The 15639-nt window shown below is 46.6% G+C and overlaps 1 protein-coding gene across 20 annotated transcripts in view; it reads left to right on the forward strand.

Moving 5' to 3' along the window:
* NAV2 (neuron navigator 2) overlaps positions 1-15639 on the forward strand; it is a 423563-nt gene that overhangs the window by 161013 nt on the left and 246911 nt on the right. For 17 of the 20 annotated variants that reach the window (XR_015157994.1, XM_086385216.1, XM_086385183.1 and 14 more), the window contains one exon: positions 10372-10444. Coding sequence is in view for 16 of the 20 variants with exons in the window: in XM_086385216.1 (XP_086241342.1) it covers positions 10372-10444 (73 nt within the window). In the remaining 4 variants the exon portion in view is untranslated. Of the gene's footprint in view, positions 1-9168; positions 9864-9950; positions 10146-10371; positions 10445-10876; positions 11409-15639 lie in introns of those variants that run through there. The other 3 variants (XM_086385200.1, XM_086385201.1, XM_086385202.1) reach the window with 3 other exon arrangements.

The raw sequence follows: 15639 nt of genomic DNA on the forward strand, positions 1-15639 counted from the left end.
TCTGGTAGCAGCAGTAAACAGAGCTGAGTTATTTTAATTCTTGATTATATTCTTAATTACTTTTAATCTCATATACTTTTTGATTGGTTGACAAGTAGCTCTTTGCCTTGATCACAGATTTTGAAACTTGAAACTATTGACCAGATCTCGTTTCTTGGTGTACTACTTGCAAAATCTCCCAAATTCTTTATTAATGTTCACTAGGAAGCCATAACAGCTTGTGAATAAAAAAATGGATTTAAGTGTGATGTATGTGAAAGGTCCTAATATTATGCTTGGCATGTGATAATGGTATTATGCCTAGCAGCATCTGAAATTGGAGTGGGCACAATGGTGATTTTTTTTTTTTTGGCCACATCTCACGGCTGGTAGAATCTTATTCCCCAACCAGGGATTGAACCCAGACCCTCACAGTGAAAGCACAGAGTCCTAACCACTGAATTGCAAGGAAATCCCCAAATATGCCGTTTCTCTTTTTTTCCCTAATGGCGATTTTTTAGTTACATCTTCTGCAGAAATTAACACAACAGGTGATATGTATTAAAACAAGGAGAGGCTAACAGAGCAGTTGGCGTCCCTTCCTTCCAGCCTTCAGCACAGTAAGAGTGTGAAGTCTTGCAGGATTCTGAGTTGAGTATTAAAACATTTAAATGTATCTGGTTGGCTTTGCTTCCCTGGTTATCTGTGCTACCAGGATACATCTTGCACTCGGTTATTAATATGTCATGCTATCCTCGGAACTGTGGGGCAGGAATCCATGGATCAGCTTTGTTGTGTGTCTGGCTCTTTTGCAACCCCGTGGACTGTCGCCTGTCAGTCTCCTCTATCCATGGGATTTTTCTGGGCAACATTACTGGAGTGGGTTGCTATTTCCTCCTCCAGGGGATCTTCCTGACCTAGGGATAGAACCTGTGTCTCTGCATCTCCTGCATTGTCCACCTCTTTACCACTGAGCAAGCCCAGTCCATGGGTTGGATTCTCATGAACAACCCACAAGGAGCATAAACAATGGACATTGGCAAGTCGGCTGAGCCACAAAACTGAGTTTTTCAGGTTAGTGTGAGGGAAGTGGTCCCCAGGCTGGCCTTCATCTACAAGCTAATTATCCCATTACTCTGTTCTTTTGTATGTGTTGGCTTTGTGGGTGATAGCGGTATCTCCACAACTGAAGATTTACTGCACTCTTCAGGTATATCAAGGATCTACTCTTTGGCTTTGTTTTGCATTTATGATCTGCTGCCTCTTGAAGACTTTGTGGTGTCTTATGAGTTTAAGCATGGGAATATGACAAAAACTGGAGAAGGCAGTGGCAACCCACTCCAGTATTCTTGCCTGGAAAATTCCATGGACAGAGGAGCCTACGAGATAGTTATTAATATCAGCATTCCTGTGCTACAGATGATGACTTTGAGACTTGATGCAGTTAACAGTTTTCTTAGGTTTTTAAGAGTAGTTTCTCAGGGAACTCAAATCTAGTGTAGAGTTCAAAATCTGTATCAATAGATCCGGACAGGATTAGGGGACAATTATTAGTCCATGGGTCGGATACTCATGAACAACCCACAAGGAGAATAAACAATGGACACTGGCAAGTTGACTGAGCCACAAAACTGAGTTTTTCAGGTTAGTGTGAGGGAACTGGTCCCCAGGCTGGCCTTCATCTATAAACTAATTATCCCATTACTCTGTTAATTAGGGGACACCTAATACTTGTGATAGAATGCAAGTACCTCCAGGAGAGCGGACTGGTGAGAGGATAGTAGCAGGCCCCTCTGTCTTGGCGTGAGGTGGTTTATCAGCATCTTTGTTAAGAGACAGTTACATGTCAGGTGATAGAGAGGAAATCCCAGGAGGAGGAATAGAAGGCAGACCAGATAAGCTTGTCTAATTCTCTCTGTTTTGCCAGAGGCCAACTCCAGACACGGCACTGGGCATGTATGGCCTGAGCACTATTGCTAAGGGACAGTTATATCAGAAGTGACAACACGCTAACAGAAACTGCCAGTTATTGGGCACCTACTGAGTACCACGTACACGTTTCCTCTCATATAATCACCGCCACCACCCTGTATGATCCGTGTAATGCCCATTTTACAGATCAGGTCATTGAGGTTAAACTGCTGATGATCGTAATTCAGTAAATGGCAGAATCAGGATTTGAACCCAGATTTGTCTGACCCCAAAGCTTGTGATACCATTCTAATGGCAGAAAGTAAAGAGGAATTAAAGAGCCTCTTGATGAAGGTGAAAGAGGGGAGTGGAAAAGCTGGCTCAAAACTCAACATGCAGTAAACTAAGATCATGGCATCCGGTCCCATCTCTTCATGGGAAATAGGGGGGAAAAGTGTAAGCAGTGGCATATTTTATTTTCTTGGGCTCCAAAATCACTGCAGGTGGTAACTGGAGCCATGTAATTAAAAGATGCTTGCTCCTTGGAAGAAAAGCTTATGACAAATCTAGATAACATATTAAAAAGCAGAGACATCACTTTGCTGACAAGATCCCTATTGTCAAAGCTATGGTTTTTCCAATGATCATGCATGGATATAAGAGTTGGTCCATAAAGAAGGCTGAGCACTGAAGAACTGATGCTTTTGAATCGTGGAGCTGGAGAAGACTCTTGAGAGTCCGTTGGACAACATGGAGATCAAACCAGTCAATCCTAAAGGAAATTAACCCTGAATATTCATTGGAAGGACTGATGCTAAAGCTGAAGCTCCAATACTTTGACCACCTAATGTGAAGAGCTGACTCATTGGGAAAAACCCTGATGCTGGGAAAGACTGAGGGCAGGAGGAGAAGGGGGTGAAAGAGGATGAGATGGTTGGATGGCATCGCTGACTCAATGGGCATGAGTTTGAGCTAACTCTGGGAGTTGGTGATGGACAGGGAAGCCTGGTGTGCTGCTGTCCATGAGTCGGATGTGACTTGGCGACTGAACAACAACAACAAAGCCTGTGTTTTATCCTGTAAATATCACCCCTTAAGCCCTCATCACTCTCCTCTTAGCATCTGTGTCAGCTCTTGACGAGACCTCCACTTGGACTAATCAATCCCTTTTGGGAGTGCTAGGAGTTAGGGATCGTTACTCTGGCATTGTAGCAGGAGAAATGACGTGCAGAATGATTTTCTGAAGAAACACGCACAGAGGCATCCTCTGGGCCTCTCCCATGATACTAACCCCGCAGGGCGTTTCGCCCTCAGGAGGACCGCTGAGTCTGGAAGCAGACACATTGCGGAGCTCAACTCTAAGCATCTGATCTGGGGCCTCCAGAACGAGGGCTGATTTGGAGAACTTAGCCATGGCTCCCCTTCCAGGTCTCTCTCTTTGTTTCAAGGGGAAAATCGAGAAGTCAGAAAATAATTGGGCAATGAAACCATCCTAGGCAGTTGGAAGCAAAGTGGAAAAAGATAGCTACTGGAGGAATTCGAGATTCTTGTTTTCAATTTTCTTCTCTAGAGAGTTTTTTTTCCGTATCCATATGGACTTACCCATTTGCTGTAATAGCAGAGAGGCTCCTATAAAATCTTGTTAAAAAGGAATTCTTGACAACATCTTAGAAAGCCCAAGTTATAAATATCTTAAAAGATAAGGAGGATACCATTGCCAAATTAAAGGAAGCAACTGGGCAAGGCGTTAAAGCAGCAGAGAAACAGTCTGACAGAAACACTCAAGCCCCATCCAGCCCCTGAGTCCCTCATTCTGAAGCTTTCTCTTTCAAAGCCACCAAGAGAGCTAGAGATGAGTTTCTGAAAGCTTTGAAGCTTGAATGGCCAGAGCTGGGACAGCAGGTATGGAGCGCTGTGGCCAAAGATGTCCTTATGTGTCTGCCTAGCATGTAGCAGCATGTGGGGCTTGCAAGGGAGATACTCCTGAATGTTTCCCCACCTGGGAGAATTGGAAGCACGGGCTACCTCCCTTCTTTCTGGGGCTCCCTTCTAAAATTAGAACTACCTTGTCTGGGCCCTGCTGCTGTGTCCTGCAGTGGTGTGCACCCCCAGGACCACGCTGTGGCCCGTGACCATGTGACCATTTGAGGTGGTTGAACACTGACATAGGTGGAGAAAAATGTGAAACTGGGCAATCATGCATCAGGTCGTGGTCCCCAGAAATGCAGAGCAAAAAGACAACACTGGTGAGACAGGCATTCAGGAGGACAGTTCCCCAGAGTACTTTTGGGTCTGGTTTCATGGTTGGATTTCTTTTATTTTTTTCCTTCTATTTTTGTTTTTGGAAACTGGCAAGGGGAAGGAGTGTCAGGAGACCATGGAGGCCTGGTAGATAGGAAACAGACCTTCCCAGTAAATGTGACCACAGGCGCAGCCCTGCCCTTCCCACCCCTCCCCATCTCAGTGCCCAGTCCGGGTGTCACTGAAGCCCCACCTTAAAGGCACTGCTTGATCCATCCCTGACATAGCATAGCTCATCCATCCTGAAGCTTTCAGACCAGCCTGGAAGGGCTTGACCTGGCTGCTGTTGCCATGGTAACGGAGTGCCAAGGCTTCCCTAAGAACAAGAAGGACCCTTGCCTTCTCTCCATTTCTGCTTCCGTTCCTGAATGTGGCCCAGTGCTCTGCTTTGGCTCTGGGTCCTCGCTCTCTGCTCTTCTCCATTGCTCCCTGGCCTCTAGCCATTTTGACTCTCTTTTGGTTCCCAAAATGTGCGAGGCCGCATCCTGCATGAAACCTGTGATGTGGGTGTTCTTGTCTTCCCCGCTCTCAGTCCTTGGCTCACTCTTACGTCTCAGCTCAAATTTCCCTTCAACAAACATATCTTGAGTATGTACAATGCACCCTATGCTCTTCTGGGTGCTTGGGGTTACATCAGTGAAGAGAACAGACAAAGGCCTTATTTCTGTGGACCAACTTTCTATCCCTTCCTTGAATTCTCACCTGACCCCCCATCCTTCCAGGCTTGATCAAGTCCTTTAGTGCATGACAGATGCTATCAGTGTTCTGTTTATTTAATGCCAGCTCCCCTACCTTAGACTGTAGACTCTACAAGGTCAGGAATTATGTCTCTTTAATTCACCACTGTATACCCAGTACCAACACACTGCCTAACACCCTGAAGGTGCTCAGTAGATATGGGTGAAGAAATGGATAAATAGATGGATGAATGATAATTGTTTTTGTTGACAAGTAGCAGTATCAGGTGTGAGGATCACACATACTTCTGGAAGAAAGTTGTTTGTGCTAAGAGGCTCAAGAAGAAGCCATACAGTGCTTTTCAAGTCCTTAGAACTTACAGGTTCTTGCTCAGCTTTGTCTGAGGTCCGGGTGTCCCACTCCTGAAGCTCTTGAGATTTCATGTTTGTTTGTTTTTAATGACTATGACCAAGCCTGACTCGAAAGCAGCATCTGTTTGGCTCTCTTGTCAATTTCATCTTCTCAAGATGGAGACCTCCAAGGGGCTTGGTGAGAAACTGAACTTATCAAAACTAGCACCCCATTTACTCGGTCTGCTTGGAAGCCTACCTTCCCCTGGGCTGCGGTAGAGATGGTCTTCATCTGGATTAATCAGTTTCATGCACTTTGCAGTCAGCTATGCTGGTATTCAGAGTGAAATGCTACCATGACAACTGCCACAACAGATGGTATTTGATCAGTCTCTAAGCTACAGAGGAGATATACAGCAGTGCTTCTGAGGTTTGCATACTTTACGTTATCATGAGACCCAGTCCGGCCTGAACCAGGACTGAAGTGTAAAGTTTTCCATTTGCCTGCCAGCCCCCTCCCTTCTCTTTCCAGTTGTTTGCCATTTGTTTTGATTTTCCTTGCTCCCTGCCTGGCCTGGATGTAGATGTATTTCTGGATGTGGGAGAGCTAGGCTACAGCATACTTGGTACATGGAAGTTGCCCTGCAGGTCTAATGTTTAGAGACTGTTGAGAAGCTATTCAACTGTGGGTTGGAGATCCTGGCTGAGAGTGAGGGGAAAGGCTTAAAATTGCCAGCCTTTCTCTCTCGGATGTTCTTGGACCACACAGGGTGGAGGCCACGTATGGCCCCAAAGCAAGGGAAACCCTGGGAGTGCATCTTGGTCTCAGTTTGTCCCCTTACTCTGCCCTCTCTTTCATCCAGCTCCTTTCTCCTCCCAGGGTCTCTGGTGTAGTGGTCCCATTTCTCAGCTTCCCGTCTCCACTCCAGCTAGCATTACAAACTCCAGGAGCTTGATCTCAGAGCTCTTGGACCCATTTCTATGGCAACAGCTACAGCAGCCTTCTCACCCAGTGCCCCTCCTCACCCCCTCCACAACACTGGAATGTCAGACTTTGCACAGATTTTTTTTTCAGCTAATTTTGGAAAGCAGTTTATATTGGCTGCTACGTGTTAATGAACAACTTCGGTTCTATTTACATACTTTGCTGGTGAAGAGTCTTTTCCCTCGCTCTGCCTCTCAACTTTAACAGGATCCGCATCCTGCATTAGATGTCTGGATCCCATATGAACCACGAGCCTCTTTAAAGATGGGCACCTCATTGTGCTGTGATGGGAACCCCAGGGGCTGCCACTGGCCAGTCCCCTCCGGGGATGATGTGGTGGGAGTGTGCAGTCTCAGTCATAAAGGAGGCTGGATTGTGTACCTGAACAGTGTTTATAAGAAAACCTTAAGGTGATTTTGAATCACAAGAGAGCCTGGATCAAAGAAACAGTCTCCCCTTCTGATCTCATTCCAAGTGAAGCGGGAGGTTGGAATCCACATCTGACCTTGCTCCCCAGCCCCGTGCCCTTCCTGGGGTACAGATGAAAAGAGCGTGGGTCTCTGCTGCCTTGTCAGGCATGAGTTTTAACCTTAATGGAACATTATTAAAGAATGGATTTGAAACTTGAGGAATGTGTTTTGAACTCCTCCTGTGAGCAGAGAATTCATGGTAGAAGGGGAGAAAAAATTCAGGGCGCTTGACGGGCTTATGAATCGTCTTTTAAATGATGAACCAAGTTCTTATTTTTAGGTTTTATGTTTTCTGGGAGTGCAGCTCAGCCATCTGGATAGTGTTCCCGTTTCATCTCCTCTTTAGGAGAAAGCATTCCTGGTGCCCTGGGGCCTCCTCTCTTCACCTAATGGAGGGAGATCCTAATGTTTCCCTTGTTTATTAGATGCTCTGGTTCTCCTGGAAACGGAGGGGAGTCGGGGTGTGTGTGGACCCTAAAGAGGACGATTGTGTAAATGTGGACTCCTGGACTGGGAGGAGAGCTCTGCACCAACACCAGCAAAAGAATGGAGCGTAGTACCTGGCACAAAGCAGACATCGCATAATTACCTTGATTGAATGAGTGATTAAAAGAATCATCTCAGATTTCTCACTCTTGGGACTGCTGACATGTGGGGTTAGATAATTCTTTATTGGGAGGGATCTGTGTTAGTAGCATCTGTACCCTCTGATGTCAGTACACTAGATGTCAGTTCCCTTCAGGGTTATGACAACCCCGAATGTGACCAGATGTGGCCAGATGCCCCCTGGGCGGGGAGGGTTGCACAAAATCCTCCTTTCCTAGTCTCCTTTACTCAGCGAAAAACTACTGATCTAAATTATGAAATTCGTTGACAGAGTGATAGGACTGTTAAAAAAAAAAAAAATCAATGAGAGATGAAGTGTTCTAGGTAACCCATGTATTCCTCCCCTTAACAGAATTTAACATTTAAAAAGAAAACCCGTGGATCAATTGAAGTGTACCAAGGCTAGCCTTGCAAGAAGAAATTACCACGGACTTTAAATGATGACACATGCATCGAATGCTCCATAAATATGCTCCTTGGAAGGGAAGTTCTGTAGAATTGCCATGTTGTAGAAGAGCAGACGGAGAAGGCAATGGCACCCCACTCCAGTACTCTTACCTGGAAAATCCATGGACAAAGGAGACTGGTAGGCTGCAGTCCATGGGGTCGCTAAGAGTCGGGAACGACTGAGCGACTTCACTTTCACTTTTCACTTTCATGCATTGGAGAAGGAAATGGCAACCCACTCCAGTATTCCTGCCTGGAGAATCCCAGGGACCGGGGAGCCTGGTGGGCTGCCATCTCTGGGGTCGCACAGAGTCGGACACGACTGAAGCGACTTAGCAGCAGCAGCAGCAGCAGTAGAGCAGAGCTTTCCCTGACTATCTTGGTAGGTGTCCTTTTTTTGTGTTCAGTATCACACTGCCACAGTATTGGTGAAAAAAACTTAAACCTACCATCTCAGTCCACCCACGTGACACTTCCCAGGATAAATAACAAATACACTATTTTTGATTTTGCATTATTAAGTTCGGGGCAGTCAGCCTTTTCTGCTTCTCATTTTCCATGGGGACATGATTGCCAAAACCTCCTTTCTGAGCTGTGCACCACAAAATATTAAAAGAAGTAGGTCTGGGTCCTGTGTAGCGCAGGGAACTGTATTCAGTGTTCCTGTGATAAACTATAAGGAAAAGAATATGGAAAAGAATGTATATATAACTAAATCATTTTGCTGTACAGATTAATACAACTTTGTAAATCGACTATACCTCAATAAAATTAATTTAAAATAAAAAAATAAACATACACACACACCCCCCAAAAAAGTGGATAGGATTATAGGAAGAGACAAGTGGTAGCAGGAGGATTTTATCATTTTACCATGATTTCAATATTAGTGCCTTTGTATGGAGGCAAAAATCCTTTTGACTGGTTTTGGCCCATTACCACTGTGTACAATAGCATGAATTCTCAACAGCAGGGTTTCATAATAGAGTGCAGTCACACTTAGAGGATTTTTATTGCACTTCTACACAGAAGCTGGCTGCTCTAAAACACCTTTGCACAGGATCCTCCCAGCCATTCTCTTCCTTCTTCGACCACCCCCTTCCCCCCCACTTGCCTCCAAGATGGAAGCACCTGAATTGTCACTGTCCGTCACCCTGCTCTGGAAAGAAGAAAGGAGCTCTTAAAGCCATCTCATTTTTCCTCCCGCTTTGTAAGATACGACTTTCTGCCATGGTGGCAGGCAAAACCCATAGCATCAGCATTTATTTTATCTGTGGGAAATTGCATTCTACCCCTTTTCCTAGAGATGAAAGAATGCCTCCCAGATGAAGACCCTGGAATCTGGGAAAGAGATGGGAACCTGAGCTTTAAAAAAAAAATGCGAGGATGGAGCAGATTCTTTTTCAGTGGATGCAGTTTTATTCAGGTGTCCCCAAGCTTAACTTAACATGTTTAGAAGCTGTGAAGACTGAGAGCAGAGAATGCCAGACATCAGGGGAGGGTGGACATGAACTTTAAGAAGCCTGTCTTGGAGCCAGACTGTACCAAATGAGAGCTCGTAAAATGGAGACACTTTACTCTGTGGCTACGAAGGAGCCATCAGGATGTTGCTTGGGGGAGGAGAGAATGGTCACAAGCACACTGTGATAGTCATTTATGGGTCCAGAACAAACCCCTTGGGTCAGATACTGGTTTGAGCTCATAAGTATGTGGCTGGAGCCTGGGAAGTCGGGCAGAGGCTGGGGGGTTGTAGAGGTAAGGAAGACGTGAAATGCAAACTCTGTGAAATCCAAAGTTCCCTCTGTCAAGTCCAAAGCAATTTCTTTTATTTATGGTTACCACTGACATGAATCAAGCCTGAACATTTTCCTGTAGACCTAAAAGTAATTAACCCTGACAACTGAAGTCAAATTAGACCTTTGGGAATGACCTAATTGCTCTTTCCTGTGGTGGGGGGGCCAGGGGGGACGTGAGCTTGCCCTTGGCTGTAGCATCCACCCTGGAAAGCCTGGAAGGCCTCCCAGACTCTGGTGGGGCCGGGTCCCTTCTTGCCACAGAAGATACAAAGGACAGAGAGGTTGGGTGAGCTGGCAGCTCTCCTCGGTCCTCTGCGATGCCTGCCATCCTGAGAATTTTGTGAGTCAACACTACCCAGATTCCTGCTGAAATTCCCATTCACTCTTTTTATATTTGACTGTTCGCCTCCTCGGGGGCTGGAAACCTCTCCCAGCTGCTGGTGGGGGGGTGGGTCTCCTAACCTCATCCCCACCTCCATGTTTCTGGCAGCTGCTCAAGCGTTCAGGATAGCGCTGGTGACAGTGATCCACACGAGAGCTCCGATTTCACCCTGGTTATTTTTGGCAGCCATGAGCAATCCAAGGCCTCGACTCTTGGCACTGTGTGTGGTTAGGATATTAGGTAACCTTTTCCTGTGCAAGTATAGACAAAGGAGAGTCCTGACCCGCATCCATCCATCCATCTGTCCATTTGGCATTTTCATGTCATTTTTTTCCTCTTCGAGAAACTTAGCAAAATGCACAATAAACCCTCTCTCTGACATAGCCTCTTGTTCCTAATAAGCGATGGCTCTGGAGAAGGCTAAACATTTAATGAGTGTATACTATTGTTTTTTTTTTCCTCCTAGATTGAAAACATAGATGCCTGCTTGAATTTCCTGGCAGCTAAGGGAATAAACATCCAGGGACTCTCTGCGGAAGGTGAGTGAGCCCTTGTCATGAAGGTACCCTTTCACTGTTCGAAATGCCCAGCTGTTACTTATGGATGACGTTTATAGAGTTCAGCCAGTGGGTCCTGGTAGGCTCTTCCAGTCCTGTTTCTTTCTGGTTGTGAGATTGCTCAATGCTTGTCTACACTTGAGGATGCCACTTTTTGGACAACCTGAAGAATCACTCCGAAAGGGCCGGTCCAACCGTGCCAGCCTTGTCCGCCTGGCACAGAGGGAGCAGTCAAGACGGAGCTGGTTCTCTCTGAGAAGGGTTTCATCACACAATGCCGATTTGATTCACATGACCGGAGAGTCAGTTAATTATCAAGCCAGGTCTTATCTGTGGGAGAGAGAACACTTAACCACAGAACATATTTAAATCATACAGGTTCCCAGGGAAAAATGGGAATCTTTTTTAGATTAGATTTAGATTAGAATTAGATAAGAATCTAATTCTTCTCTCTTACTTTTATTAGAAGAAGCAGCACTTTGCCTAGCTCCAAAAAAAAAAGCACGTGATTTATTAATGAGATGCTCCATTCTGACATCCTGATTAGTTTTTAATTAACTCCAATTTGGTGGCTAATTAACACATTAGTGTTTGCTGGTGGTTTGCTGTTCAATTAAGTGTTGGTCTGGAGATGGCTGGTCTGAATTCTTAGCCTCCTCAGGCAACGTCTCGCTGTGGAAACTCGCTGTCTCTCTCTCTCTCTCTGTCTCCTGTTTGTAAATACAAGCAGCTGCCAGCTCCAAGGCTGCCACAGGCCCCGGCATCCTCCCAAACTCATTAGGCTGCACCTGCCTCCAGTTTTCCCAGAACAGGTAGAGCCGTGTGGGCTTCAGATGACACCACCCTAGCATGCTTGTGTTTCGCAAAGTTGCCTGTTAGCGTCAACTCGGGTGGTTAGGGTGGAGAGGCGGGGAGCGCTGAGGAAAGACGCAGCCCCGTGGAGCAGGTAAGTTTGCAAACGTGAACCTTTTGGGCCCTGTTCCTTACCTTTGCCCTGCTGCGTGGTGAAAGCTTGGTTGTCCTGGCTGGGTTTCTGGACTGTAGTCTCGGTTTTGGAGGTGGGCGGCCACTATTGGTATCTTATGTCTCTGATGGCATTTCCCCAAGTGGGACCTCTAATAGGCTGGGGCTGTCCCGGGTCAGACACGATCACATTGCTGCTTCCAGAAGTCTCTGAGTGAGTTCTTGGTAATCAGCCTTCATCTCAGCTCAGAGAGAAGGGTCCATGGAGGATTGCTTGGTCTGGGCTGTGGGCCCTCCTCCACCGGGGATGAGACCTGGGCTGAATGGCATGTGGCATGCACCTTGCTGGGGCGTGGGTGGTTGTTGGTCGTATTTTCATGGAGACGTAGGGAGATGCAAATTTCTGTTCCAAGGAGCACATGACTTCTTCCTGGAAGAGAGTGCTGGTGCTGGTGTAGGTGGCGGGCACACATTCCTTCTAGTTCCTGGGCGTGATTAGATCCCAGGCGTGTGCCCTCACAGCAGAGCATCATCAGGGGCTTCTACAAGTTATGCGTAGCAGAAGGAGCTCCAGGGGATGTAGACCGTAGGCCAGCTCCATCTCATGTGGTCTGAAGGTGACCCTAGCCACCCTGCCATCCATCTACCCATTGTCCTGCCTTCTGCCTGCCCTGGCTCTCCCCCGTGCCCACCTGCCCCATCTTCTCTATACCTTAAGGCATAGAGAGTCTACTCAACAAATGTTTGTTGAATGAATAAGTATCAACTGCGCCCAGGTGGCTTAGTGAAAAGAATCCACCTGCCAATGCAGGAGATGCAAGAGACCTGGGTCCCATCCCTGGGTCAGGAAGATCCCCTGGAGGAGGAAATGGTAATCCACTCCAGTATTCTTGCTTGGAAAATTCCACGGACAGAGGAGCCTGGTGAGCTACAGTCCGTGGAATCACAAAAGAGTCAGATAACGACTGAATGCACACGCACGTGCTTTGAAGGCTCTTATCTGCATCAGCTCCAGCTCTCACAACAGGTGATGGAATTTACAATAGACCAAGTTATAGATGAGGAAATTTTGCCTTAATGAAGTTGTGAAGCCTATAGTGAGTGAGTGGCAGGGCAAGGTGTTGAACCCAGGTGATTTCAGAGCTCATGTTCATGGTGTCTTTGGGGACAGCAACTTGGTGAAATCCAAGCATGCCATGTACAGGTGAAAGAAATCAAAACAGATGTAGAACCTTTGTTCTAGCAGACACTGTCTCAGAAGATGCTGGGCAGCTCCCAAAGGCACATCCTGCAGAGGGACCAGCCCTGGCCTCTGGTCAGTGGTGGGATGTGACCCCTGTGAGTCTCTGAGCAGAGAAGAACAGACTGGAACCAGTGGGTTGAGAATCAGTCACTGGGCTATAACCATGAAGTGAGTTTTTCAGAAACTGCCCCCACCTGTGCTATGCTAACCCCCATCTTTCGTGCTGGGTTGAGGCTCATTTAGAATCTGGGCCAGAACCTATTTCTCTTTAGTCTTGCACAGTTATTAGGAGATGCAAGAGACATAGGTTCCATCCTGGGTCGGGAAGATCCCCTAGAGGAGGAAATGGCAACCCCCTCCATTATTCCTGCGTGGAAAACTGCATGGACAGAGGAGCCTGTTGAGCCTTAGTCCATGGAGTTGCGAAAGATTCAGATGCATGCACGTGCTTTTAAGGCTTTATGTCATAAATTTAAGAGTAGATTTATGTCAATATTTAAGACTCAGTCTTGTTCATTTTTCAACTTCAGTCTCCAACTCAAAGCCTTTTCCTAGTGTTCCCCCAGAGCAGGTGGCTTTGGAGGACTGAAGCGGGGTGGGGCATGATGCCTTCCCTTCCCTTCCCTCGTCCCTGCACCTGAGCAGCCAGGATCAGGGCCAGAGCAGAGAAGCAGAGTTCTGCCAGTGATGAAGCTGCTGTCATTCTCTTGGGTGACTATCATGGCCACTGTCCCGGGTGGGGGTGTCTGTGTGCCCAGCCGACCCGGCACTCAATCCCACACTGCTTCCAGGGTCTGGTGGTCTTGGTGATCTGGAGGGAGATTTGACCAGCTTTTCCAGCTCACCCCCAGCTGGCAGCATTCACCTCCCATCCCCCCTGATTAGGACTCTCTCTGTCCATATACTGAGGTGGTCCCAGTAAGGCTGTAGACTTCAGCCTCGTGGGTCCTGCCTAACCCACCATTGAGCAGCAGGGATGTGTGGGCTCTGTCCTCTGGCTGTAGCAATGGAACAGACCTCCTGGCACCTGGATGTCCCCACCTTATGGTCTCTCTCCAGCTGTTTCCAGCTTAGGAGGCCCACAGGCAGCTCTGCCAAGTCTCTTCTAAGCAGGTGTCCCCAAGGGGCCCTGGGGTGCCAGCCCACCACTTGGAGTAAATTTTCTTGGGGCCTCCACTCCTTTGACTTGAAGAAGTGCACGGACCCCACCTTCTTCCTCCTTGGGTGACGGGAGGGGATACCCTGTCTCTCAGATCATCAGTCACGACCACCCTCGCTCACCCTCAGTGCCACTCTCTCATCTGGATCTTCTCCTGATTTGGGGTTGGGTGGGGCGAAGTGGGTGATACTGGTCTTTGATGGTAAGACTGATTCTGGACTAGCATAGTCCTGTAGGGGTGGGGGAGCGGGTGACTGGCCCCAAGTTTTGTCAGTTCCTTGAACTTACAAATCAAGAGTACTGAGAGCATTTTATCCTCAAATGAGTCTTAGTCACAATTTCAGGGTTATAGGAAATACCTCCATTTGACATACTGTTCAATTATAGGAAAGGAAATCATATACTGAAAACTCACCATGTGCTATCACTGGGCTGAGAGCCGGATACAATTTTTACCTGATTTAATACCCCAGCAACCTTCTGAGGTCAGGATTATATTACCCTGTCTTAAAGATGAGGAAACTGAGGCCACAAGAGAATGTTACATGTAGCAAAAGGGAGGCCCGCAGGTAAGCATTTATCAAGCTACTCATAGGTATTGATTTAAAGGCCTGGTGTTGTCTACTGCTCACCTGTACCCACACTTCCAACCACATGCATTACTACTAGAAAATCATTATAGTGTTTAAAGAATAATGTCATATTAATGCTTTGTGTTTTGCTTTTGAAGATGATTGAGCACCCCAAGGTTCCTCTGATTGAAATAAAAAAAATCAGTGGTTGGAAAGCCCCACAGGCACATCGCCACCCTTTCCCAGTGACTTAAGCAGGTTTGGAAGCCGGGAGGGTGTATGCACCTGTCCTTGAAGCGTTTCAGCAGCTCAGGGCCCTGCCCTGACCTGCCTTTGAGAGAGCCACAGGGAACCTTCGTTCCAGGGCAAGACAGCCAAAGCCTGTGAGCCACGGCTGCAGGCCAAGGTGAGCCCTGCGGAGACGCCGCTAGTTTGCAGCTTCTCGCACCTCCTCGGTGTTTCCAAAGGTCGGACCCATCCACTTGCTCCTGGAGACTGGCCAGAGTCCTGTGAGCTTGGGCCTCACCCTGCCTTGGGTGATTGTCTAGATCCCTTCAGCCCCTTTCCTACCACACTTCTGTCACCACTGTCTGTAAACCTGTCCCTGGGAGGAAGGCCTGTATCCCTGGGAGTATTGGGTTTTTTTCCTTTTGCAATGAGAACTCTTTGGATTAATTCTCTTAACAACTTTTATAGATAACATGCAGCAGTGTTAATTTTCTTATGTTGTACGTTACATGCCTAGTTCTTATTTATCTTAAAACTGGAAGTTGGTACATTATTGAGTGCCTTCATCCAGTTCCCCCACCCCCACCTTTGGTAACCACAAATCTAATCTTTTTTTTTTTTAAATAAAAACAATTGTTCACTGATTAGAGACAAAGTTTATCTTCAGAGTTCATAAAGAGATCCTAAAAACTCAATAGAAAAGGAGTTATATCAATACAACAAGTTATTCTCTGAAGAGGAAATGCAAATGGCCATTAAACATAGGAAGAAGTGCTTCACCTAACATTCTGGAAACTACTAAAGTAACCTGATACACCTACTTTTCATGCATCAGATGATTAAAAATTGAAAGATCTGATAATATCAAGTGATTGAGAGATAGGTGCTCTTATCAACTTTCCTTGTAGGAATATAATTTAGACTATTCATCTGGTTGATCAGATTCCATTAAAATCTGAACTATTTGTTACTCATGTATTCCACTTTTCTATGTCTCTCTTTGAGATTATAC

This window comes from Bos grunniens, chromosome 29 (assembly GCF_055505025.1).
Source record: "Bos grunniens cultivar Pamir isolate PY7600 chromosome 29, Bosgru_T2T1.0, whole genome shotgun sequence".
Classification (NCBI taxonomy): domain Eukaryota; kingdom Metazoa; phylum Chordata; class Mammalia; order Artiodactyla; family Bovidae; genus Bos; species Bos grunniens.